The 26510-nt window shown below is 32.8% G+C and overlaps 3 protein-coding genes across 3 annotated transcripts; all 3 read left to right on the forward strand.

The window, feature by feature from the left end:
* Positions 1 to 3499: 3499 nt before the first annotated feature.
* LOC114370664 (membrane protein PM19L-like) lies at positions 3500 to 5022 on the forward strand. The gene is made up of 3 exons (XM_028328056.1): positions 3500 to 3745; positions 4096 to 4273; positions 4460 to 5022. Exons 1-3 carry the CDS (start codon positions 3619 to 3621, stop codon positions 4698 to 4700), a joined length of 546 nt encoding a protein of 181 aa, XP_028183857.1. The 5' UTR covers positions 3500 to 3618; the 3' UTR covers positions 4701 to 5022.
* Positions 5023 to 7768: 2746 nt separating this feature from the next.
* On the forward strand, positions 7769 to 10494 carry LOC114370911 (trihelix transcription factor ASR3-like). Its single transcript, XM_028328314.1, has 2 exons — positions 7769 to 8777; positions 9830 to 10494. The coding sequence occupies exons 1-2, from the start codon at positions 8063 to 8065 to the stop codon at positions 10150 to 10152; spliced, it is 1038 nt and encodes a 345-aa protein (XP_028184115.1). The 5' UTR covers positions 7769 to 8062; the 3' UTR covers positions 10153 to 10494.
* A 7485-nt stretch (positions 10495 to 17979) lies between these two features.
* On the forward strand, positions 17980 to 26007 carry LOC114372408 (peptidyl-prolyl cis-trans isomerase CYP21-4-like). The gene is made up of 8 exons (XM_028329941.1): positions 17980 to 18186; positions 18660 to 18816; positions 19330 to 19369; positions 19590 to 19640; positions 19972 to 20057; positions 24518 to 24649; positions 24768 to 24918; positions 25422 to 26007. The coding sequence occupies exons 2-8, from the start codon at positions 18665 to 18667 to the stop codon at positions 25506 to 25508; spliced, it is 699 nt and encodes a 232-aa protein (XP_028185742.1). The 5' UTR covers positions 17980 to 18186; positions 18660 to 18664; the 3' UTR covers positions 25509 to 26007.
* Positions 26008 to 26510: the final 503 nt, after the last annotated feature.

Genomic DNA, 26510 nt, shown 5'->3' on the forward strand with positions numbered 1-26510 from the left:
GAAAGCCTTATTAATTTACTGAAGGAAAGTGTGGTTTAATTGTAAGAATAAAAAGCCACACAAATATTGGATACAATAAAAATTGTACCTTGTTTTCCTTTGCAGTCAAGGTATCTTGGCTTCCTATGTGATCAGCTTGCTCTAGGCTTGATATATATAATCAAAATAATATTTTTGCATTTTAAAACAATTTTGCCTCATTTTTATATTGAGATGTGCTTAAAATTTGGGGGTTTATTGTCCTTACATTTTTTTTTTGTTACAAGTTGTCGTTACATGTGGTATTTGGTTAGAGAATAAAAAGGTAAAAAAAATACATTTATAATTTTTTTCTTAATTTAGAGGGAAAAATAATGGAGTCTAAATTTCTTCTCTTCCACTTTTTTTACTCCTAAAATTTAGATGTAATGATTTAAACATTTTCCTTTAAAAAAATGATTTAAATAGTTTTGTACTGATATTCAATGTATGAAGGATAAAACTTAAATCAATGAATGAAGGATAAAACTTAAATCAATGAATGAAGGATAAAACTTAAATTCTAGACGCGAGTTGTTGTTGTTTCACGAAAAGTCACTACTGAGCTTATAGCCTTAAGCTTTTCTTTCTTTCTCTCTTTCTTTGTTCAGAATCATCCTCGAATGCATTGCAGAGACCTGCCATGGCTTTTCCAACAAAACTTTGATGTCATTGATGATAAAATCAAGAAACGTATTCCAGTATTGAATATAAGAAGAAAAAATAATTTGTGCTAATAAAAAAGTTAATTAAATCATTTATTTAAAAAATAATATTTTTTAAACTGTCTTTTTATTAGAATATGAAATAAAAATAAGAAATATAATCCCAATTAAATATTTTGAAAATGATTACATCAACTAGGATAAAATTAATTAAAATTTGCTTTATGGGATTAAGCATTGCACATCATTCTTCTAAACCATTGATGCCAACCCATGCTTAATGGGCAAATTGACGGATAATATTCACAAACCCATCTGCATCCCTTTTTGAGCCCATTAACCCAATTTTGTTTTGTGCAATTTACATAGCATTATAAACCTGTTAAATGTTCGCTGTGTAGCATGAAAAAATTTCAACTCATTAACAGCCTTGTAATTTTGTGGCAAAATATGGTCATTTATTTTTATAGTACGTTTTCCGTTTTTTTCTTTTCTTTTCAAATACATAGGACTGTTTCACTTTTTTTTTAAGCCAAGAAGAAGGAGAAGAGGGTGGTTTTTTAAGTACACATGCTTTCCATTTGAGTTGCTCCCATTTTAGCCAAACCATAATTAAGCACTATATAATTTCCTTCACGAACAATATGACGAAGTGATGCTTGCAATACTCCATTCAATCTCTCACTGCAGATGCTTTCTAAGATAGAAAGCATATACATGAAATACTGAAGACTGAAGAGGAGTGTTTAATCAAGTGAATAACAAGCTGTGAATATGCAATTAAAAAAAAAAAACTTTGAAAATGTGTAGCATTTTACTCTTCTTTGCCCATGATTCCAAGTCATATATTTAACCCATGTAAAAAGCCCAAGTAATCTGCATGAATGCTTGCGGCAATTTCAACATATATATCCAATGAAGCCAACAGTCTAATCCCCAAGTTGCCTCAAAAAAACAAAAAAAAAAAAAAAGTAAACCTCCAAAACCTGCATCTTGACTATCAATATACAAATTTATATGATTGCATAATTTATTAGTATATAAATAAATAGTTATAGATTATTCTTATTTATGAGAAATAAATTTTAATAATTGAATATTACGTTTGACTGGATTAAAATGTAAAAGTTGTACATTTGTTGATTTTTTACATAAAAATCTTAGGTATTTTATTAAAATAAAAAATTATATTTCTTATTTTTTTTATATAAAAATCTTATAAAATATTTAAAAAGGAACCGATACATTAATAGAATTTAATAATGATGGATGTTATAAAAAATAATTTTATACAATCATTCAATCATAATTTATTGTTAATGAGATTTTTAAAATATTTATCTTAAAAATTAACAAACTTGTTATTGTGAATTATAATTAAATAACAGTATAAATTTTTTTATATTATTGGTGTATAATTCTTTTTCTAATCAGTCCAGTGAATCGGTCGAGAGACATCCTTTGTGAAGCAGGAAAAAATATTATCCTTTAAATATCTACAATACATAATTATTTAAATAAGTTATTTGTCTAAAATTTATGAATCCTACAATATCTCATAGATTTAAGAACTTTACACAGAAATTTACTTGAATACGTAGAGTGAGTGTTTAACTTGAAATATGTTAAATTTTATATTTAAAAAATAATTCTTTAACTCGTAAGAATGAATTAAATAATAATTATTTATATAAACAACTCACTTAAATAATACATTATAAACTCATCCACTTTAATAATTAAAATAATATTACTTAATTTTAATTTTAAGTCACTCATTAAATTCGCGCATTAAAGATGTTTTTAACCGCACAATAAAAAATATTAGAAAAAGAAAAGGCAGTATAAAAAATCCATCCATGCTTAAGCTTTGGACTCCCGAAACGGTGGGTGACTTCCAAAACGGAACACTCCAAATTCTCATATAATATTTGTCCAATTGGATAAGAATGATTTCTTCTGGACGGAAACCTTCTGCATAGGTGTTCAACCAATAGCTATCCACCCTGCTAACCACACCTCAATCATAAATAAATACATCAATTATTGTAGCCAATCTTCCAAGAGTAGCTCTTTCTTGTTCATTTCTTTTTGGGTCAAATTCTTTCCTGATATTTCACATTTTTTACTTTGATTAATCTATTTTTAAATACAAAAATAATCTCGCGTCACTTTTTTTATATTTCTAAATTGTTAAATTAATGAATATATAAAAAAAGTATTATTTTCAAATGAGAGTAAAACGAATATATAAGAAAAATCACGCGCGTGAAAGGGAACGCGAGAGATGTTAATTAGTTCGAATTCACTAATAACAAAAAATACTAATAAAAAATTTGTGAAATAATAAATATATTTAAATATGTCTTCAAAGCTTCAACAACAAGAGTGATTAAAGAAAAGAGAATAAAGGAAAAAAAAATTATGAGTTTAAATTTTTTAACTAACATTTCTCACCAAACTAATATTTATTAGTTTAAACTTATCATATGATATAAAATTATTTTATATTGTAATTATATAATTTATTTTCTCTTTTAATTATTAATTTTTAACAATTTAGTTAAAGTTATAAAAAAGGTACCCTGAAATTGAATTTAAGTTTGTGGATAATGCACCGATTCCAAATTGAATAGAGAGAAAGAGAGTGAAGGAGAAGCCAGAAAGAGATTTGTGGAAAACACAATGACAAACCACGACAAGTGTCCTACCACCTGTACACGAAAGCACACGTGCATGACCTTGCTGATTGACACGTGTCTTCAAGGCACCTTGAAGAGTCTCTATATATATGGCTTCACAATGCCACCGTCAACAAGCAACGAAGCACGACGTGAGAGAGATTGTGAAGTAGAAATCGGTGCAAGAAATTCTCCACTTTATCTAAAAAAATTCGGTGAGTTTGTGAAGACAAAAAATCACTAGCTACTCAAAAATGGCCACAGTAGGAAGGAACGTTGCAGCTCCTTTGCTGTTTCTTAACTTGATCATGTATTTTATTGTTCTTGGCTTTGCTAGTTGGTGCCTCAACAGGTTCATCAATGGCCAAACTTACCACCCTAGTAAGCTTATACACTTCATCTATCCATTTCCATACCATTTCCCCTTCACTATTTTGTCATTTTATATATTATCATTTGATTGATTGGTTCATCATTCACGTTACAAAACGTTACTTTTTCTAACTTCCCCCATCATCTATTGGAGACTACAACAACATTCATTAATGATTCACAGAGTGGACAGTAAAGTGTCTAAGCTAAGATAATTAACAATGGTCTTATAATTATTTGAATTTATGAACTGGTAGCAGTTAGTTAATTAATGACAAAAAATAGCATCTTGTCGTTACATTCCGAATTGAAAAAAGTGTTAAATTAAAATGACCCCTTGTTTTTTATTTTCCTTTCAGGTTTTGGTGGAAATGGTGCAACCATGTTTTTCTTAACCTTCTCCATACTAGCAGCTGTTCTGGGCATCGTGTCCAAACTTTTGGGTGGGAATCACATGAGGACATGGAGGAGTGACAGTTTAGCATCTGCAGGAGCCACATCAATGGTTGCTTGGGCAGTCACAGCTCTAGCATTTGGGTAAGTCATACATACTAAACTAACCTCACTATGTGGCCTTAATTTTTTTTCTATCACCAAATGTTAGTTTGTTTGATTAACCACTAGTCTTTTTTTTTTCTTTAATTAACCATTGAATTCATCTTATATATCTTCGTGTGTTATGAGGGGTAACAAAAAGTTGTGTGTGTGGATATGGAACTGCAGGTTGGCTTGCAAGCAAATACACTTAGGAGGGCATAGAGGGTGGAGGCTGAGGGTAGTGGAGGCATTCATAATAATACTAACATTCACACAGTTGTTGTACCTGATACTGATCCACGCGGGGCTATATAGCAGCAGATATGGTCCCGGGTACCATGACACTGACTATGGTCATGGACATGGTGTGGGAGGGACTACAGGAGATCCAATGCACAAGCCTGCTACTGCAGGAACTCGTGTCTAAGTGCCACTGCACTGCACCACCTTTGTTAATTTCTTCTCTTCAATCATGTTCTACTTTACCTTTTGTTGGAACTTTCTTTTTTTCATTGTCTTTGGTTTAGATCACTTGGATTGTGTAATGTCTTTGTTGGCTTGTTGTTTTCTTACACATGATAGTCACTTTGTAGCATGACATTGTGTGGTGTATATGAATGGCTGTAATTGATTTTGTATCAGCCCTCTATCATGTGTATCTATGTTTGTGGTTCCACATCTCAGACATGAATTTTTCATGCTTACTGAGAAGTTAATAAATTTCTTAGACGTAACCTTTTACTTCTCAACGGATTTAACTCATCGTTCTGCCCCCATCTTGAGACTGATCGATCTGCTGGTAACTTATATATTGTGAATTCAAGGTAAATGCACAGTGAATCTAAATTAATTCAATTGATGAGCTTAATAAAAAAAAAAAATACTATATAAAATCAATTGAATTGATGTTTTCAATATTTACTGAACCGCGTTAGCAAATGATTTTGGCCTTGCTAATACCACCAATGTGCATGTAGCAGTTATGCGTTATAACTCAGTTGTTTAAAGCACATAAGAGAAAATGATATTTTGAAGAATTAGAAGAAAATTGTATGATAATTAAATAAAGTGATCAATGAAAATTAAAAGATAGTATGTTAAAGTGATTTAAAATGCAGCGTTGAGTGAAGAAAAAGAATGATATTTAGAAGAAAATTGTATGATAATTAAATAAAGTGATCAATGAAAATTGAAAGATTTATGATAATTTTTTAAGATAATGTGCTTATATATTTTTTAAGTTTCTTAAATGAAATATATATTCAATATTAAGTATGATATGGAACTTATTATATATTTTTTGGAATTCTTTAATCATATTTTTTATTTTGTATGACAACTCAAATCGTCACCTTTTTATATATAGTTCTTATTAATATATATATATATATATATATATATATATATATATATATATATATATATATATTAATTTTTACATCATAACTTTTATCAATAGTTGTCACCTTTTTATAATTTTTGTATGACAACGCAAATCGTCACCTTTTTATATAAAGTTCTTTTTAATATATATATATATATATATATATATATATATATATATATATATATATATATATATATATATATATATTATAAGATATTTTATCAGTAACACGTAAATTATTTTTTAAATATTGATAAATTTTTTTATTTTGTCTTAACACATAAAAGAAACGTAAGTGATTCTGCCGACATTGATTGCAATTTGTAATCGGTGAAAAAAGCAGGAACATTCTGTTGGTGTGTGTAATGTGTTTAATAGTATCGCTTGTTATGTTGCGGATAGATAGTTAAAGTTTCTACTCTGGGCGCCGCCTCAAGAAAAAAGAGTTACTAAAATAACAATAATAATAAAAATAAAAAATTTTAAATAGTAGAAAAATATTATAGAAAATAAATATAACAAAAAAATATATGTAGCAATAATTTATTATTATATAAATAATAATTTTATAATAAAAAATTTAAAAATATTACAAAAATAAGATATATTTTTTATACACAAATAGCAAGTCTAGTTTAAATTAATTTCAATCATAAAATTATATTAAAATGACTATTTTTACCTCAATCATAGCTCATTCCGTCTCAAATTTTATGACACGTGTAAGAGGTATCGCTCTAAAATAGTTGTCATATAGAAAAAGTTTAGGAGAGGCAATGAAATTCCTAAACTTACACTACTCTCAACTAGTGATTATTTCTGTGATTTTTTGAAAAATTTTATTATAACTATTTGATTTTATACTATAAATTTAAGATGTTATTTAAAAAAAGTAATGATTCTTTTTTTTTACTTTTTTCTTATGAATTATATATTTATTTATCATTTTTTAAAAATTTAAGTATCAACCCGGTTCAAAATTTTCTTTGAATTCTTTTAAAAAATGTAACCTTTTAAATTAATTATTTATAAATTTTTCATATTATTTTTTTATCAAATTATTTAACTTTAAATTATTTTCAAAAGTTTTATAATCTAGTTTTTCTCTTTAAATTTAAACCCTTATGTTTTCTCACTTGTTTGTTCGAATTAATTATACATATTTATCTTTTAATTTTAAATTAAATTAAATTAAAAATTACATGTATCACACACAAAATATTTATTAATTTATTATATTACTAGACACTATTTTCTTTCGGATAAAAGTTTTAACATGAGTCTTCCGTTCACATTAGTTGTAACTTGGGTTTGATTATTACTTTTTTTCTTGTTGTCAGACAATATGTAAATTCCTCTATAAATTCACATTGAAATTGGTGGTCATTCTTAGTCTTACAAAGGAATTTGTCTTTTTCTAATCTAAATTTTTTTAAGTGAAAAGGAGTTTTAAATACAAGATGTTAAATCATAAGATTGGCCCATTATTTTCAACCTAAATTTATGTTAATATTTAGATTTAATGACTTCTTCGTTATCATCAAATTTTGAATTTTACCTTTTTTGTTTTTACAAATTTGATCTTCCGTGATTTGTATGATTTTGTTTTATCTATTAAGACTTAAATAATCTTTTAGTCATTTTTTATAAGAAAATATGTTGTTTTTTTTATTTAAGTCCTTTAAAGATTTATTTTTCTTTAATCCTTTATAGGCTTGAACTTTTTTATTTTAATTTCTGTAATGAAGCATCAACTTCAACTGATGATAATGTATTAGAGATACTGTCAGTCCATTAATTTATCACATCATGAAAGAAGAATTTGACATGATTATTATATGTATTTTTAAACTATATTTTAAATTTCTTAAATAAATGAGAGTTTAAAAATATAATTTATTAAAAAAATTATTTAATTCACTTATGTTCCACATACCTCTTATTCGCATTATATAGGCAAATACAAGTACGTTATAAGTACAAAAATTGCATGACCACGGTAATTTGTTTTCTTAAATCTTAATGAAGCAGCTTCATTCTTGAGTCCATGGTTTTACTATGATGATTTGTATTTCCTCTGCCTCCAAAACCCAAACACTCAAGACTCAACGGATCATAAATAAATGATCCCCTCTTTACTGCACACAAGACTCAAGAGTACTCATCCAATTCCACAGTCGAGCCACGTGCAAAGAAGCTGCGTTCCACACCACTCCGCACGTGGCACCATTCCACAACCGATGCTCTAAATCATCATTCACCCACTCCTCTCTCCACACAATCCTCAATTCCCTCACAAACACCATAACCATAAAATTATCTCACACAGTCAAAAACACAACAAGTTCATTCATTTTTCACTTCACTTGACTAGTCCAATTATCTGATGCCAAATCAAAACCATGTCTGACCCATCCACCACCCCATTGCCACCACCACCACCACTCTTACCCTCCCCCCACCCCCACCACCACCATGTTCCACTTATCCAAGGCGCCGCCGCCACCGCACCCTCCTCCTCCTCCACTACCCTGGCCCGAGAATACCGCAAGGGAAACTGGACCATTCAAGAGACCCTCATCCTCATCACTGCAAAAAAGCTCGACGACGAGCGAAGGCTCAAAACCCCTGCATGTAGCACCTCCACGACCACCACCACCAGAACCAGCGGCGAGCTCCGGTGGAAATGGGTGGAGAACTACTGCTGGAGCCATGGGTGCTTGCGAAGCCAGAACCAATGCAATGACAAATGGGACAACCTCCTCCGCGATTACAAAAAGGTTCGCGACTACGAGTCCAAATCACAATCCCACAACGACAACGACAACGACAACGACAAAAACAACTACCCTTCTTATTGGACCCTCAACAAACAACAACGTAAGGAACAGAACCTCCCTTCCAACATGGTCTTCGAAGTCTACCAAGCCATCACCGATGTCCTCCAAAGAAAACAAACACAATCCCAAAGACAACATCAACAACAACCACTGGCTATTCCATTAGTTACTTCCTCGCCCTCACCACTTCAAACACTTCCACCACCTCCTCCTCCACCACCACCGTCTCCAACGCCTCCTCCTCCGCCGGGTACTTCCACCACTCCGGCGGGTTCAGGTATATGCATTAACATTAACATTAGCATTTAGCAATGTGCTACACAGCTCACACACTCACTTTTTTTTTTTTTTCTTTTTGACAATTTTTGGATGTTGTGTTGTGTGTGGTTTATCGGTCAAACTTGCAGGGTCTGTAAACCTGCCACACTTAATGGGACCCATCTTTCATCTTTTTTAAAAAATTCATATGGTACAATGACTTCCATGCTATTTTAAATACATCTTCCTTTCTGACCGTTTGATCTATCTGTGGACTGCATCGAACGGCGCGTGTGGAGAGTGAGCCTGTGCGGTTCCATTGGTGGCATCTTACATCACGTTGCTCCACTGCACAAAGATTCTGCTCTCCATTAAAAAACTCGGGGAAAATGTTCTGCCTTTCAATTTCTTTTTTTTTTCTTTCTTTTTAGTTCCTAATAATTAAAAATAACGCTGAGAGAAAATAAATAAATAAATAAAATAAAAATAAAGGGCTCTACAGTACAATCATGCAGACCGGTGTGTGAAAGGGTACCACCTCATGATTGTCATGGATTTTGTGGGCTGTCCAAGAAAATAGATTCTAAGTTCCTTAATCCCTCTGGGTGTAATCATTAACATAATTCTTAATCCTTAATGTTAACAAAAGCCCAAATCTTACTGCAAATTAAATAAAATGTTTGTTTATTAGTCTCCCTTTTCCACGTAGCCGTTCACCAATACCCTCTCTCATAACCGAACTCATGCAAATTAAATACTCATTAATTCCACATTCACTTTCTATAGAGGGCCCATTTTTAATTTCATGCATATGGTTAATTATTACTTAGGCCAATGTTCCATTGTTCCTGGTCTGTATCACATATTATTATATGTTTTTCTTTTTTATGAACTAATGTTAATTTGTTAGTAAAAAACATTAAATTCATAACGATTTTTTTTATTTATTTATTCAATTCATCTTTTATCTCCAACATATGTATCATTTCATGAAATTTATGTGTGGTTCTAATAATGAAACCTTGTAATGATGTTACGGATTTTGTGATTGTGCAACATGTGTGATTGTAGAGAGATCAGAATCATCAGGAACTGAGCACAATGAGCATGATGATGACGATGAGTCGGAATCAAAACGTAGGAAAGTTAAGAGCCTTGGTTCAAGCATAATGCAAAGTGCATCGGTGTTGGCACGAGCTCTTAGGAGTTGCGAGGAGAAGAAGGAGAAACGGCATCGTGAAATGATCGAGCTGGAGCAAAGGCGGATTCAGATGGAGGAAGCTCGGAACGAGGTTCACCGGCAAGGCATCGCCACCCTTGTCGCGGCCGTCACCAACCTTTCCGGTGCCATTCAGTCTCTCATTAATAATTCTGAACGCCATGGCCAAAGATAATTAATTGATATGGCACCATATAATAATATAATATATGCTTCTTCGCCTAGCTAGCTAGTTTATTACTATTATGTGATTGATCAGAAAATCATATGATATCTATCGGCCATTCTTTTCCTCTCCAAATTCAATTGTTGTCTAATATTTTTGAGTCGGTTTCACCACCAATTGATTTCATATGATATATGTCAGCTGGTATGTGATCGATCCATATGGTATATGTTTCATTATTCTTTGATGGAGATCAAGACCATGCCCTAAACATTGATTGTTTATTGGGACACAGTTGTTCTTGTGATTGTTATTATTATGTATATAATTTAATTTAATTGTTGTCTTACATTTTGTTTGTTTCTCTTATTATGGAAATCTGTATGTGCTGTTTGACTAGTTTGAAACGCTGAACATGCCACAAATTTTAGACATGAAGTTATTATTTGTGTTGTTTTTTCCCTTTTGTTGTCCTTCCTTATCTCTGCCAGTGCCACATATCTAACTTGTAAAACTGAAAACTCCTGATTTTTCACACCGAATTTCTATATTCATCTTATGCTTCTTTCATTTGTTTAATTTCATAATACTTTAGAGTTTTTAGTTTGGATCATGTGTGATTTTGGTTTTTCATTGTTTTCAAGTTAATAATTTTTTTCTATTTTAAAACTAAATAAATTTGGCCTTTCAACTATTTTTCTATACTTAGAACTCGTAAGTTGACATTTTTTCTCTCAAATATTTAGGATATAATGATGAAATTAGAATAAAAAATAACCTTAAAAGTTTAGAAGTATAAAAATTCAGGAAAAACATAATAAATTTAGAAGAAAAAAATTATAAAATATAAAATTAGGGTTTGAAGAAGAATTTTGTCTGGTGAAATTTAAAGTTTTGGTTGATTTAAATAGAAGATGATTTCATTGATTCAGTCTGTAAAAGAAAAATTGAATGGAAAATGAGAATTTGAAAGTTGAGAAAAAAAAATGATGAAATTAATATAATTTAGTTGGTCCCACACACACAAAATGGTTTGTTTGTGATGGGGTGGATTCTTGAGACATAATTGGGGGAATTTTGTGTAGCTAAAGAGAGTAGAAAGGAGGGTATTTTGGGAATGGAAGGTGGGTTTTTGGGGTACCACGGAGTGAAGGGGGGAAAGGGGTTGCTGACAAGTGTGGCAGAGTGAGTGCAGAGAGTGTGCTCATCCATTCTCACTCACTAGGGACAGTCAAAGAAAGGGTCTGAGTCAATTTTTCTTTTGACCACATAGGACACCAACCCCACCACTTTGCCTAGTGTACCCTTCTCTTCCACACTCTCACTCCTCCTATCTCATTCATATACGCCAAAACCATGATAGACTCTCCTCAATGATAAACCGAACTTCCCAAAATGCCCCTCCTCGTCCCATCTCTCTCTCTCTTCCTGCCTAGTACAGTCCTACACAGACTGCCTTTCCAGGCATATTTAACTCACCAATCCTACTCTACTTTATCACCGACGCAATCCCTTACCAAATTCTCCCACATTGTGTTTGGCACTCTGTCCTAATCGCCTAACGCACCTTCTTTAATAACCATGTTTAGGTCTTTTTTTTGTCCTCTTATGCTACCTAACTGCATGGTTTGTCTCAAAACAACCATCCCTTTTGGGCTTTGTAACCTTTTTCGAATCTCACTTTGTTTATAAATAATTTTAACAAAATAAGAAACTAAATTGTTTCAGAAAACTAAACAATCTCTACAATCTAAGACACTGTTCATAGAGGTGCCCTACACGGTTGAAAACAATTAATGAAGAGAATGGATAGGCTCTTATGTTATGTACTTTGGCTATTTGGCTAGGGCAAATATTAGCTATATGGTTTACTTTTTCTTTTCACTGAAAACATGAGGAAAGAACGCAGTGAGAATAGGGGTAAAGTTGTCAAAATGGCTCACCACTCTCTAATCAGAAAGCATGAGTAGAAAATCAACCAACAAAAGGCCTGAGTAAGGGTATAGATGTCAAAATGGCTCACCACACCCTAGATGGAGGATATCTACACGGAGGCGTCGACAGCAAACAAGGAGAGCTTCTTTGCTGCGATTATTTTTTGGGAGAGGGGACATTGTCGAAGGGAGTTCCGAACTGCACAATTTAAGAAAGGCCCAATCAGAATTTCATGAAAACTTGTAATCAAAGTAATTTTTAATTCCTAACTTACTACTTTGACAAATATGATGATACAACCATGGTGCTGAAATCATTAGCAAATCGTTGTTGGGTGCATCGCGTGAGAGTGAGTTGGGTGTGGCCGCGATGACACTGTCTCTGGTTGCGTCTTCATCGCGTGAGAGTGAGTTGGGTGCTGAAATCTTTTGATTTTTTTTCTTCACAATTATATATTTTTTAAACTTAAAAGATAAAATATTAGATTTTAAATTATAATAATATATTAGATTTTTATTATTTCATCTTCACTTCCTCTTTATGTGGTGGTTTACCCTTCCTTTTTTTTTATCTTAAAGAAAATATTATATTTTAAATTATAACAACAAATTAAAATTTAGATTAAATCAAAATAAAATAATAACATTTCTTCTCCAAGTCAATTGTGTCATGTGACTCCTTTATTCGTGTGTGTCTTTATTGGTTCTCTTATTTATGTTTATTTGTTACTGGTTTGGTTTGAGTTTGAATTACATGATGAGAATGAAATTCTTGAATTTGTTAATTTATTTCTTGATGAATCAGAATTAGAAATTGTATCTTTTAATGATAATGATTAAGGAAAAAGGAAAAAAACTTAAATACATTAGAATTAACAATTTTATTTATCTTTTCAATCATGAATATTTATCTTGATACTTTTTTAGATAAGACTCTTCATTAAATATATTAGCAAGTTTACTTTTAAGACAATTTTTATCTTATAATTTTCTTTAAATGATAATAATTCTAGTTAATATGATTTTTTATGATTATTTTATATATATATATATATGTCTTATGTTTTAGAATTTAGTCATATCAAGTGTAAGTGTTGGAGTGTAAAGCACAAATTTGAAAGAAAAATCTTTTAAAAAGTTATTATTTTATATTTTATTTATAAACTAGTTGACAGCTGTTGTGTTTTAATTGGATAAACTGAAGTTTAAGAGAAAGCCATTCGCATGCTTTAGCATTTCTCCTTTTGATTACATCAGATTCAGGATTGAGTCGGGCATGTTGTTTCGGATAGAGACAGTTTTTAAGCAATAGTAAAATGTGAGATCATACCATAAATAAGTAAAAGAATCTAAAAATGATAACTTAAATTACTAGTGACAAAGAAACAAATAGTTTTTAACCAATTACTAACAAAAAGGCACGAGTTAAAAACTACAAACAAAAACTTCAATTTCACGTCTTTACCAGCAATTGTACCTAGTTTTTATCTAATGGTGAAAACTAGAGAAGCTGACCCACAATTTATCTAAATGAAGGAATTTTTTTATTTCTAAAGGTTAATTAAGGTTTCCTTACAATCTCTGATATATATATATATATATATATATTCTAAAACCTTGTTTGCTTTTATGCCTAACTAGTATTATCTATTTAATTTATTCTAAGTTGATTTATAATATGGATTTCATTTTTCGAGAGTGATTATACATACTATAAGCCATTAAAAAAATCAAATAACTTCGATTGCTGAGAGTATTGAATTGTTTTTCGTGTGTGTCATGTGACGATTTGGGAAAATATTTTTGCTAGAAGCCTAGAACTGTATACAACACACAAGGGTGTGGCCCATTTGCTTTATAGATTTCAACCATGGGGCTAGTGGCCCGCTATAATAGTCCATCTACATGTAAGCCTGAATTTGATCACACACTTATTCCGGGTAGCAATTTCATCACGAGCATGCTACATTTAAATTGCAAGGTAAAGAAATTTTTTTGGTAGGGTAAGGTTTAAAATAACTTTAAAACCCAACAAAGGATAACTAGTAGATAAGGATTAAACTCATTTCTCAAAAGAATGAGAGTTTGTTTCTTGCTGCTAATGTGAAGATCTTATTAATAAGTAATGTGTAGGTATCTCAGTGAATATTTTTTGAAGTTTGAGGTCTACTTAAAAATTCCAATGAGTCCCAGAACAATCTCATCTAAACATTTTTTTTATTTAAAAAAAACTTCAAAATCATTTTAATAGTTTAAGACTATTGGACAAGTTAGAAATATACACTACATAGTAGTATACTCCAACAATTCTTTTTGACAGCAGTATACTCCAACAATTAAATTAAAGGTAGTGTTATTGATGATAAATACATCTTTACCCCAATAAGTCGCTTGATCCCAATGTCTTCGATTCATTGCTTCATAAATGCCACGATGGAAAAATATAAAAATTAAAATAAAATACAAGGGTACACCAGAGAAAGGTAGAGCAAACCCAGACACAGCCTTCAATTGGCATGTGGATGCATTCTTTGAATCATGTGTCAGTGTAACAAATGTTGATTATGCACTGCAAGCAGACATATTGCCACCAAAAGGTGAGCTGGTGACACCAAATAGTGTTGTTTTCACATATCTTCTTTACTAAACTAGAGTGACCAGATAGATTAACATTTGACACCATTCCATTTTTCTTGTGACTGTTATCTAATTTTGCAGCTTGGTGTATTTGGATTATAATTAGAGTTTCTAATTTACTAACACCACTAGAGTTCCCATTATATCAAAGTGGGTCAATAAATTCACTTATTAAGCTCATATTACATCATTTGGTACTCATACGGATATTTATTTAAAGTACAATTCATTAAATATAAATAACCAATATAATTATCACTAAAATATGAGTTCATGTAAGATAAATGTAATTTAAAGAGGAAAGTACGCATCATTGATAGTTGTGAAAAAAATAGAGAAACAGATATAAGTAGTGGTGAGAGCTACGAGACAAATTTCCTATGAGAAAGAGTGGAATTATTGTTTCTTCAAACCCAAGCTACTAATATTATAGTTTCTTCAAATCTAAGCTATTAATATTATAGTTTCTTCAAATTTAAGCTAGATGTATATGCTGTTACAGAAGATAAGAATAAGGCTTGGTGTGGTCCTGCAAATATTCGAAATAGTTATGGGTTTTATAATGAGTGAAATAAGAACAGGATTGTAGTATTTATTATTTAAGTAATAGGGTTTGAGAGCTAATGAATATTACTTATTCTGGTTGAGTTTTTCTCATATTATTAACTCGTAATAGTTGATACTTTTGATGAGAGTTAGACTAATAATAACACGTTGCCAATTCAAGTTATATTAAATTCAATTTTTTTAAGTAAAATCTCAAATTTAAATTTTATATAAGAAAATTAATAAATACTTCATGATTAATATCACAGTGACAAAAAAAACTACTAATAAAATTAGTAGTATATAAACTTAAATAAATGATAATGTATCAAGTATTAATAAGTTAGTGAAACCAATATAAAAATAAAATGCCATAATCATATATATTAGTAGAGTGAAATTATCATAATATTGTATAAACTTCGAACTTCGACTTTTTAAAGGATTGACAATGTTACCGGCTTGCATTGCATATTTAAAAAAAAACATAATTTAATTTAAAGATAGAAATAAAAGATAATAGATAGAAAAAAGATAGACTTATAAAAAATATATAAATAAAGATAAAAGAGGTTAGTTGAATGATTGAAATAACTTTTTAAATTAGCTGCAAAAGTGGATAAGTAGTGTATGAAATGTATATTCAAAAAAGAGAGATTTTTGTTTTTTTTATTTTTTTTATAATAGTATGAGGTTGTCTAATTGGGAGAGTGTGAAGCTTCATTATTATTGTTATTTTACAAAGAGGGGAAAAAACAACTAAGAAGGAACAATCTGAACAAAAGACAAGTGTCTAACATTCTCTTTCAAGATCAAGCGAAGAAGAGGAAGGTATTATCCAAAAGGGAGATCTGAAAATCCTTTTAATGACCTAGATTGGCTAAAAAAATCTATTCCACGATTTGCTTCCTTGTACGTGTGCATTAAAGAGGTGGTCTAATCTTAAGCAGATAGGTTCTAGACAATGTCAAAGACTAAAGGTTGGAGACGCTTAGAGTTAGTTACTCCTCTCTTAATCATATTCACAACCAAAAGTGAGTCCAATGTCACCATAACTTTGCTAAAACCCAACTGGCGTGCCAATGAAATCTCCCACTTAAAGTACCATAATTTAGCCCAAAAAACATTACAAGTGCCCATGTTGACATGAAAAGCCTTTAGACATCTTCTTGTTGAGACTCTGATGATCCCACCACAAGCAGCCTTTACAGACGAAGTTAAATAAGACCCATCAACATTGAGTTTGACCTAATACTTGGGGGGAGGGGGCAGTCCACACTATCTGCCATTTAGTCATCCCTCCATAAGGTGAATCAATATTTAGGCGCTTAAAGCTATTAGTGATAGAATGCATCTAAGCCAAAATTTGATGCTTGAAGTCATTAGCGAGGACCCGAGCCTTATTGAACACCAAGTTGTTCATATCCCTCCATAGATTGTAGATGGAGATGCCAAAGAATGTAGCCTAGGTTCCTGATGGGATATGCTCTTTTTGGGTAAGGTTAAAGTACAACCATTGTTGAAGGCCCAAATAGTTGAATTTTTCCCAACAATTTTGGGAGACAAACTCATTCCAGTGATACATAACCTCATTACAATCTCTTAAAACATGCATTATGGTCACTTCCTATTGGGTATACTTAGGACATAGATAATCATTGGTCATATGTTTCCTGACACGTTCAGCGTTAGTAAGAAGTCTCTCATGGATAAGTTTTCAAATGAACAATCTAACCCTCTGCGACCCTTCCCAATTCCAAGTTATTTTAAACAACTTGAAATCATCGTATTGATTGGTTTGATGGGACTCCAGAGATAGATAATAATATATAGATTTGATAGAGAAAATTTCATCCCTAGTCGATTTCTAGATGAGAAAATTCTTAGTATCCTCCATCAGAGGGAGAATAACGACAATCTTGTCCTAGGATTGATGAGCCAGAACACCTTAATGGTTTCCCAATTTCAACCTTTATATGAGATATAAACTTACACATGCAATTATCTTTCTTGCAAGAGGAGATAGTCATTACAATAAGTGACTAGACTGTCCAATTAGAAATCTAACGATCAAACTAGAACCTTACTATATGGTCATTATTAATAGACTAAGCTAGATTGGCTTTGTTATAATCCCAACAAATGACAATACCCTTCCAAATACAAGAAGCTTCATTATTTATGTAGTTTGTTTTATAACTAGTATATTTTAACCTGTGCAATAAACATGAAAATATTTACTTTATATAACTAAATTTTATAATAATTAATTATTTTTAAATATATAAATTAAATTAGAATTATAATTCATAATAAGAAATTGGTCGAGTTAGAGAAATAAAACATAATTTTACATGTGAAAAGTCACAAATTTAGTTTTCTCATTCGTTGTAAGGTAAATGTAACTTTGAACTAAAAAAGTAAAAGAAATTTCGTCCTTTCATCTATAACTATTAATAATAAAAATTATCTCATTTGATATATATATATATATATATATATATGATAATTTTATCCTCCGTCAATTTATTCTTTTTTTAACAACTACCTCACTATTTTTTATAATTACTTCTTTTCTTTACTTTTTTTAACTTTTAAATCTTTCTTTTTTTTCTTTTATTTATATTTAAAATACATAGATAGACACGAGGCTTAGTTTCATATAATCATAATATTACTAATTAAATTTAATACACAAAAATACGTAATAAATGACCCGGCAACATTGGAAAACTCCGGTCGGAATCTTGTACCTATTTTTCGGCTATCATCATTGAATTTGAATCGAAGCACACCACCCACGCATACGTTCGTTGATTCATGTTCTGTTCTGTTCCTTTTCTAAACCCAACACAACATCGTGTCCTTTTCTTCTCTTCGATCCACTACGTGCCTGTTCCTCTGCTTCAGGCACATACTCCTGCAGGTTCTTACCTCTTCTAACCCTTTTTTCTTTCTTTCTTTTCAAAAATATCCCAACTTTAAAAACATTATGCCGTGTTTGCCTTCTCATAATTACTGGGTATTGTTTATTTCCTTTCCTTTTTCCACGGTCCTGAATAAAATTTTTGCTTTTCCCCAAATCTTAGTGGATGCATCCGTCTCCTGATTGTTGGATCTTAACTTGTATTCGATTATGAGGTTTCTCTTGATGCTGATTTTGTTTGTATGGAAAATTCTTGCTACGGATTTAGCATAGGTCTCAATTTTCAGACATGTTGAAAATTTCAACCTTTATGACTTGGGGTTTTGTTTTTGTTTGATGTTTTGAAGTTAGTGACAAGATTTGGATGATATAGATATTGCTGATTGTTTCTTTGTGGTTGTCATCATATTTAATAACCTTTGATTTTGTTTTATTACCTGGAAATTTATGGTACCCTTTAAACTGGAGATTAGGTTAAATGGCAAGGATCAAACCTCAGGCTCTGCTACAGCAAAGCAAAAGGAAGAAGGGTCCTTCAAGGATAAGCGCCGCGACTGTTATATTTTATTTCTTGATTCTTGCCTTGCTTGGGTTTTTCCTGTTTGCTTCGTACAGACATTGGTCCAGCAGGTTAGTGAAAGACTTTCTGTTTTGGCTCTGAAGGCAGATTCTTTGTTTGAGGAATGGTATACTATGTATTTTTGTTTGCTAGACAGAATTCGAATTAAGATGTGTTATTAAATTGAGCTCCAGCTTCATTTAGACTTATTGAGCATGGGTGGTTGATGGTGTTTTAGATGTAATTGTTAACTAGATAGAGGAATGTCAGAAAATAGAACTTTGTTGCTGTAGGGTTTAACTGCTATCTTGGATATGGATCTCTTTTCTTATTTGTGGTGATCAAACCTTTTCACTTCATTCTGATGTTGCTCTAGTTTATGTTCTGTTTCTGGCTGAAGAAATTTTTTGTTTATCAAACATGGACAATAGTTTTTTCGTTGGACCTTTTAGAGTGATTTTCAATTTAGCGTGACAAGTAATATGATTTCTGGTAAGGTCATTGTGTCCCACTTCTCATATAGACTAGGAACTTCAGAAGAACATTGTCTGTTACCTAATAATTCATTTCTTATATGCATTCAGGTCAAGATTGCAATCAGAAGATCACTTGTCAGTCTCCGAGGTACATCCTTAAATGCATTATTAAGGGTTTTCATATTTCTTCAATCCTTTTATAGTTGCTTCTTATCTGATGCCCTTGCATAGTATTTTCTTCCATTTATCTGATGGGTGCAAATTATGTGTTTGAGCTTGTCCATTTGGATAGGCCTGCTGCAAGCTCAATAGTTTTTCACTTATCAATAGAATTATTCTCTCTTAGTCAAACTACTATTTTTTGGTAGGGTGAAAATACTTTTGTGGACTCCAAGAAATCTGAGCTGCCTGGATATGCTGTAAGTTTTTTCCAGACTACCAGTAATTCCTTGTTTTTCAACCTTTTCTAGTCAAGGGTTTGTTTGGTAGAAGAAAATATTTTCTATTTTCATTTCTTGTTTTCACAAATAATTACAAAAATGCCAAATTGTTTTCTATTTGTTTACTCTTTTCAAAGATTCATAAAGGAAACAAGTAAAAATAAGGTGAGATTTTGTAATTACCTGTGAAAACAAAATATGTTTTCTCAAACCAAATAAACCCTAAATTTCAATGAAGTTACTTTAGAATACTCATTAAATGAAGTCATTTTATCTTGTAAACTGGTTTCCTCTTCCTTCATTACGACAGGTTTTAAATACCTCTAAAGGTTCTATAATAATAGAACTGTACAAGGAAAGTGCTCCTGAAGTTGTTGATGAATTCATTGACTTATGGTGAGTACTTGCTTTTCCTACGAAATTTTAATTTGGAGGCTGTTAGATGGTTTAGGGTTTGATTCTTGCAGACTCTATTTTTGTTTGGACTTGTGGCTGGAATGGAAGACATTGTTAAGCTTGAATGTTGATGTATGTTATAAACATAAGTAGGAAAATCTAGTCTTTGTTGGACTTGGATAGCATTTCCTTGTTTTCACTATTTCCCTTGTGTCTATAATCCTTAAAAAATAGTATTGAATGAATAGGTATAAAGCCACATGCTTGTATAATTCAGTAATATATTCTGATTGGATTAGGTGCATATCTGGATGCTTTATGCTACAATATATTTTGGTCCTTATTTGATCCACTTTATAATTTAACCTTTACTAATTTTCCATCTCAACTCATTGTGAGATCATTATTTAAGATTTAAAGTCTTTTCCATAATTCACATCATAGATAGTTTTCTGTCATTGGGAATTGAATCAAGTTGTGCTATATCTCAACTTTAGTTTCTTTGCACATAAATTGTTTATCAATAGAAGTCCAATCAGATATATGTAGACTGTAGAGCATGACCCAAGCATCAACTAGATGCTTTAGTTTCTCTCATATTTCAAACACCATAGTGCAAGCTTAAATGTACAAAATATAGGTGTACTATGCTCAAATGCTTCACAAACTAGAATAATGATAGGAGCTAGATGTAGATTAAAAGAAGAGATAACTAGTATATGTATTAGTGAAACTCCCTCAACCTGAGGATGAATCTTCAATATAATATTTCTCAGAATTTATAGAGAAGAAAAATCAAAATGATAATGGAGTGGAGCAATGCTCCTTACAAGGTAAAGCATAATATTAACTTAAAATGACAGAGCACTGCTTACTAAGAGAATCAGCTTCTCTGATCAGCCAAGGCCATCATGATGAACCTTTTGAAGAAAATTCCCTCCCCCCATTTGGGTTACGTGTACCCCCTTCATAATTTCATTCTCCCTCTCATTCCATGATTCCCATATCCTCTTCCCACTCCCGCCTGGCCACGTGTCAGTTCTGTTATTTCCCTCTTTCTCTCTCTTCCAACCAATTCCTTGTGTGCCTTTCCTCCCACAAATTTGTTGTCCCACTTTTTTCCCTTTTCTTTCATACACTTGTTGGCCTTGATCTTTAGGCACACCTTCTATTTATACTCTTCTCTCTTGCCTTTCCTTTTTATAGACTTTCATAATGGACCTATCATATAACTAGCAAAACATGTTGATACTTTGAAACTGTTGCAAATTTTTAAATCCTGGATAGCGGAGCTTACGTAGAAGCTGACCCTGAAACAGTGTTGTTAAATGGCGGCGCCATGGCGGTTTTTCGAAAAAATGCCACCGAATAGCGGTGGCCTGGCGGGTTTGGGATGGCGGCGCCATGGCGGCCGCCATAGCCATGGCGGTCGTGGCGGTTATGGCGGGGTGGCGGAAAATGGCGTCCCTCCCGCACCCCACACGCCCACCCAGCCGCGACAGCCGCATGCGCACGCAGCCGCGACGACCTCCGGCAGCGACGCACCGGCACAAACGGCGGCGACAAGCTCCGGCAGCGACGCACCTGTCACGAACGGCGGCCTGCAGCGAGAAGTTCTCGCGGAGAAGACGAAGCTGTCGCGAAGAAGAAGAAGGCGTAGGTTTTAGTTTTATTTTTGCTGTTTGACACCCCCTGTTTTCTGTTTGCAGCTTTTTTTTTCCTTTTGCTATTTGACACCCCTTTTTACTTTTAACAGTCCCATTTTTTTTTTCGTATTTGACACCACAATTTTTTTTTCTGTTCAGTCCTCTTTTAAATGGCTGAGTTTATTTGAACTCTTTAATGAGTTTATTTGGTGTTGGTACTTGATTATTGTATGAACTCATGAAACTTTTTTAGTTTATTTGAATGCAATCCTTTGTTTTTTTCAATTTCAATGAGTTTATATATATGTTTTTTTTTTTTTTTGGTCCGCCATGACATCCGCCATATTCCGCTACGCCATCCGCCATATTTTTATGGCGGATTTTTTACTTTCCGCCATGAACCGCCATCCGCCATTAACAACATTGCCCTGAAAATGCTATAGCATGATAGCTGCTATTCTAATTTTTTTTTATGTAGTTTATATAATGTAAGCACTTGTGGAAAAATGCTAATTTATCTTTGTAATCTTAGGTATGGTTAGTGTAAAATGAGAGAAAATATAGAGGGATAATAAACTGAAACTGGTCTGTCAGAGTACACAGCGGATGCTTGTTTATATAGACAGGTAGTATTGATTACACATAATTAGAGGATATTCAGTTTCCTCTAAAGCAGATCCTCTAAATTAGATATCATATCCTATCACATCATTATACATTAAATTCTTGATTCTCAACACTCCCCTTCAAGCTGAAGCTTACTAAGCTTTAGCTTGTTACAAGGAAATTTATTCCCAACAAAAAACATAAAACTTGAGCTCCACTAAAAAGGACAATAGTTTGAATGACAACTCAGGAATGTTGGTGAAGTCGGGGAATATTGCTAGAAAGAGAGCTGGAATATTCATCAGCCTAAGAAAATCAAGTTCCAACTTTCTTAAAACCATCATTTGGAAGCTTCAAACCAATATACTGAAGACAATTCAGGGATCTTGGTGAAGTCGGGGAATCTTGGTGAAGTCGGGGAATATTGCTAGAAAAAGAGAGCTGGACTACCCATCAGCTTAAGCAAATTCAAAGCAAGTTCCGATCTTCTTAAAACCAAGATTTGGAAACTTCAGAAGAACAGTGGAAACCCAAAATTATTCAAACTTGAAAAAGAGCAAATAGTGGCAGAAATGCACAACCAGCAAAGCACAGAAGTCACCAAGAAACATGCGGAAAAGTACAGTGATAGAGAGGCAACCGAAAAGTTTTCGCCAGAAAATGAGCAGTAAGCTGAAGGTGTTTGCCGGAAAAGACGCTAAAAAGAGACAACGACAGGATAGACAACAGAAATTCTTTGCCAGAAAATCAATGGCAAGTAGGAGGCGATGGCAAACCACTGACTAAAATTCTCACAAGAACCCGAAGCAGCCATGAGGGTGCAGGAAAAGAAAAAAAACAGTACCTGCAACAAAAAAAAGCTGGAAAAACAAATGGGTTACAAAAGAGAGACCACATCAAACGAGGTCGGAATGGCTCCAAATGGCAGGGGTAGATGTGTGAGGAAGGGATGTTGCCAGAGGTGGAAGCTTGCCGGCAAAGGCATCGTGATGTGCCAGAGAACGGTGACGCGCAAGTGCTGTTTGGCAAGAGTGTTGCTGGACTGTTCACGACGTCATGACCACCATCGTGTAGATCGGTGGATGGCAATGCTGATGGTGGGGTCAACAGCCGGAGTGGTGGTCGGAGCAGTGACAGTGGCTGGAAAAAGAAACTTCGGAAAGTAGAGAAAAAAGGTCGCCCAAATAGAGGGCGACGAGAAAAGGGGCAGCTAGAAGAAGGTCCACTGGAATGCGGAAAAAGGTCGCCGGAATAAGTGTGATGACTAGAAAGTTCCACTAGGGACATGGGGGGACAGTATGCCCCCGGTGGAGGACGCTTTTCGTTATTCCCTCAACTTGGCTCTGATACCATGCAAAATGAGAGAAAATAGAGGAATAATAGACTGAAACTGTGTGTTTGAGTACACAACGGATGCTTGTTTATACAGACAGGTAGTATTGATTACACATAATTAGAGGATATTCAGTTTCCTCTAAATCGGATCCTCTAAATCAGATATCATATCCTATCTCATCATTATACATTAAATTCCTGATTCTCAACAGTTAGAATATTTGGGATTATTTGTATTTTGTATGAACTCTTGCTACATTTGTACTTAGATCTAGATTATTAGTATAAATAAGAGTCCTTATTTCACATCACAACTCACATTTATTCAGAATCCTATTAGAGGATGTATTCTCTCTTTTCTCCTTTCTGTCAAATTGCTAAAATTTCAACAATAGTAACTGTTTAATGTTACACGGACACCCCCTATATAGGAGGCTGTTGTAAACGTTAAACAAAAGGGGTATTGTGTGTGATTCAAAAAAACCTCAGGAGGTGTTCATTTAATTTGCTCATAAAACTTGCTACAACATTTTGTAAAGTTGTACTTTCTATATGGAACTTACTTTCGGTAGATGTTTAACATATGTTGTGACAGTTCTGAAAACTAAGTTGAGTACTACAACTTGAGTGTTGCCATATCACTTGATATAGCAATACTGTCATGGCATCCAAATTGAACATTTGGGGCCAGCAGTTATGAATGACAACTTTTCTGTTCAACACAACTCTGGGTGGTTTGATAAACTTCTGTAGGCATCAATTTTTGTTGGTAGTATGTTTATTATGACTTGAGTGGTTTGCTACATTAAATTTGTTTGAATCTAGTCAATCTACCTGCTTATGGTTCCAACCTAAGTTGCAATTGTTTCGCAGTCAAAAAGGGCACTTCAAGGGGATGCTTTTTCACAAAGTAATTAAGCACTACGTGATTCAGGCTGGGGATAACCAAGGACAAGGAGCTACTGAAGACTGGAACTTGAGAGGAAAGCAACATACAATTACTAGGTTTTCTTATTCTTCTGGTTTCTGCAATTTAAGTTTCTGATATATTCATACATAGTGACAGTAATGATCTACTAGTTGCATAGTTTTCTAATTGATGGACATTGTGATTATTAACTAGTATGAAACATGAAGCATTCATGCTTGGAACTTCCAAGGGCAAACACCACAACAAGGGATTTGATCTTTTCATTACAACTGCACCAATACCAGATCTAAATGAGAAAATTATTGTGTTTGGGCAAGTCATCAAGGGAGAGGATGTTGTCCAGGTGACTGAATTTGCTTTATTCTCATCATGTCTGCAATATTGCGAGCAGAAATCTGTTTTCCCTTTACTTTTGTTGCTTATTTTATCCTTTCCAGTTTTTTTCCTTTTCCCATTAGTTAAGAAGGCTTTTCTGCTCGTTTTTTCATGAGTTGACTGTTAACAATTGTTATATTTTAAAATTAATTCAAACAACAAAGGTTATAAGTGTTTTCAAAACCAATATTTGTAGATTTATCACCTTGCAGGTGTTTACAAATCATTTTTAAAACTAGGTAATAATCACTATAATGGTTGTAGAAGGTAGATACCATAAACTATTGAGTATTGACTATTGACGTCTGTATAATTGGAGTTAAAATTCTGAGATTTTCTGTTGTGCTTGGAATGAAAATACATGAAGCTGTTCGAATATCAGTTATGTTACTTTATGTTTCTTGTTTCTGTGCAATGTCAAGGAGTTTCATGATTAAGGTTGATATTGAAATGTTTGTAATTCTGTGCCAGGAAATTGAAGAAGTGGATACAGATGAACATTACAAGCCTAAAGTATCTATCGGGATACTTGATGTGACTCTTAAACAAAAGGTCTGAAGGTTCTCTGCTAGATCAAGATCATAATTAGCTGTGATACTTAGTCATAACCTGTTTTCGGGGACACTGGTCAAGTCTTTTTGTATAGGGATGAACCTTGAGAATTTTGCCTGGGGTGCATCTATCAAGTGTTTGAGCCTTGATGTTGTTTTTGCTATTGCATTTTTAGTTAACACAGGGATTATGCAATCTCCTTTCCTTACATCCTGTCATTTTATCTGTTTGTTTTTCTTTCTTTTCTTTGAAAAAATTGGGGGGCGGGTTAGGTTTGTTGGAAGGGTTTTGCATTTTGCTTGTAAGGTTTGGTAATATCACATTTTTTTTTGGCATTACTTTTCATTTGTAACCTCAATGAGATCACAGGATCACTTCCTTATGCAGTTCATGACTTAATGTATCATTTGTGTTTCCATTGATGGCCAATTTGGCGGTGAGTCAGAATGGTAAAGCTTTGTAAGTCATATTTTCATTTGGCTATAAAAGTCAACCATTAACATCATTGACATAGTAGCAGTTGGAGAGTGACTACTTTTATCCTTTCTTTTGTTGAGGTTCTAAGAAATTTGCCACTCAAGCTAAACATTTAACATTCTGATGGAATCAAGTCCTAGGAAATGAAACTTAGTGTTTTTGTGCAATTAGTATGATATGCCATTATCAGTCTTGGCAAATATGAAGTGTACAGTTGGAATAAGCTGGCAAAACAAAGTCTGAAACTTGTTTAGTTATCTTCTTTGCCAATAGATTGACTATCCTGTATGAGGTTCTTGTCACCCTGGTTGGAGGTAAAGCTACTTTTTGCAGTGGCCTAACTCCGGAGAGACCGAAATATTATTTTAAGCAACAATTGGAGAGCACCGAAGATTAGTATTTTTTTTTCTTTTTTCCCGTAAATGTTAATTGTTAGTTTTTATTAATAGGAGGGATCGAATTTACCATCTTTTCTTTCTTCTCTTTTTTCTTAATCACCTAATCAATCTCGTAGTAAACTCACCACAGCAT

This window comes from Glycine soja, chromosome 10, assembly GCF_004193775.1.
Source record: "Glycine soja cultivar W05 chromosome 10, ASM419377v2, whole genome shotgun sequence".
Lineage (NCBI taxonomy): Eukaryota > Viridiplantae > Streptophyta > Magnoliopsida > Fabales > Fabaceae > Glycine > Glycine soja.

Coding starts and splice junctions, on each gene's coding strand:
- LOC114370664 (XM_028328056.1), top strand. CDS start 3,619: ATGGCCACAGTAGGAAGGAACGTTGCAGCTCCTTTGCTGTTTCTTAAC. Junction 3,746..4,095: donor TGGCCAAACTTACCACCCTA/GTAAGCTTATAC, acceptor TTTTCCTTTCAG/GTTTTGGTGGAAATGGTGCA. Junction 4,274..4,459: donor GTCACAGCTCTAGCATTTGG/GTAAGTCATACA, acceptor ATGGAACTGCAG/GTTGGCTTGCAAGCAAATAC.
- LOC114370911 (XM_028328314.1), top strand. CDS start 8,063: ATGTCTGACCCATCCACCACCCCATTGCCACCACCACCACCACTCTTA. Junction 8,778..9,829: donor CACCACTCCGGCGGGTTCAG/GTATATGCATTA, acceptor GTGTGATTGTAG/AGAGATCAGAATCATCAGGA.
- LOC114372408 (XM_028329941.1), top strand. CDS start 18,665: ATGGCAAGGATCAAACCTCAGGCTCTGCTACAGCAAAGCAAAAGGAAG. Junction 19,370..19,589: donor ATCACTTGTCAGTCTCCGAG/GTACATCCTTAA, acceptor ATTTTTTGGTAG/GGTGAAAATACTTTTGTGGA. Junction 19,641..19,971: donor CTGAGCTGCCTGGATATGCT/GTAAGTTTTTTC, acceptor TCATTACGACAG/GTTTTAAATACCTCTAAAGG.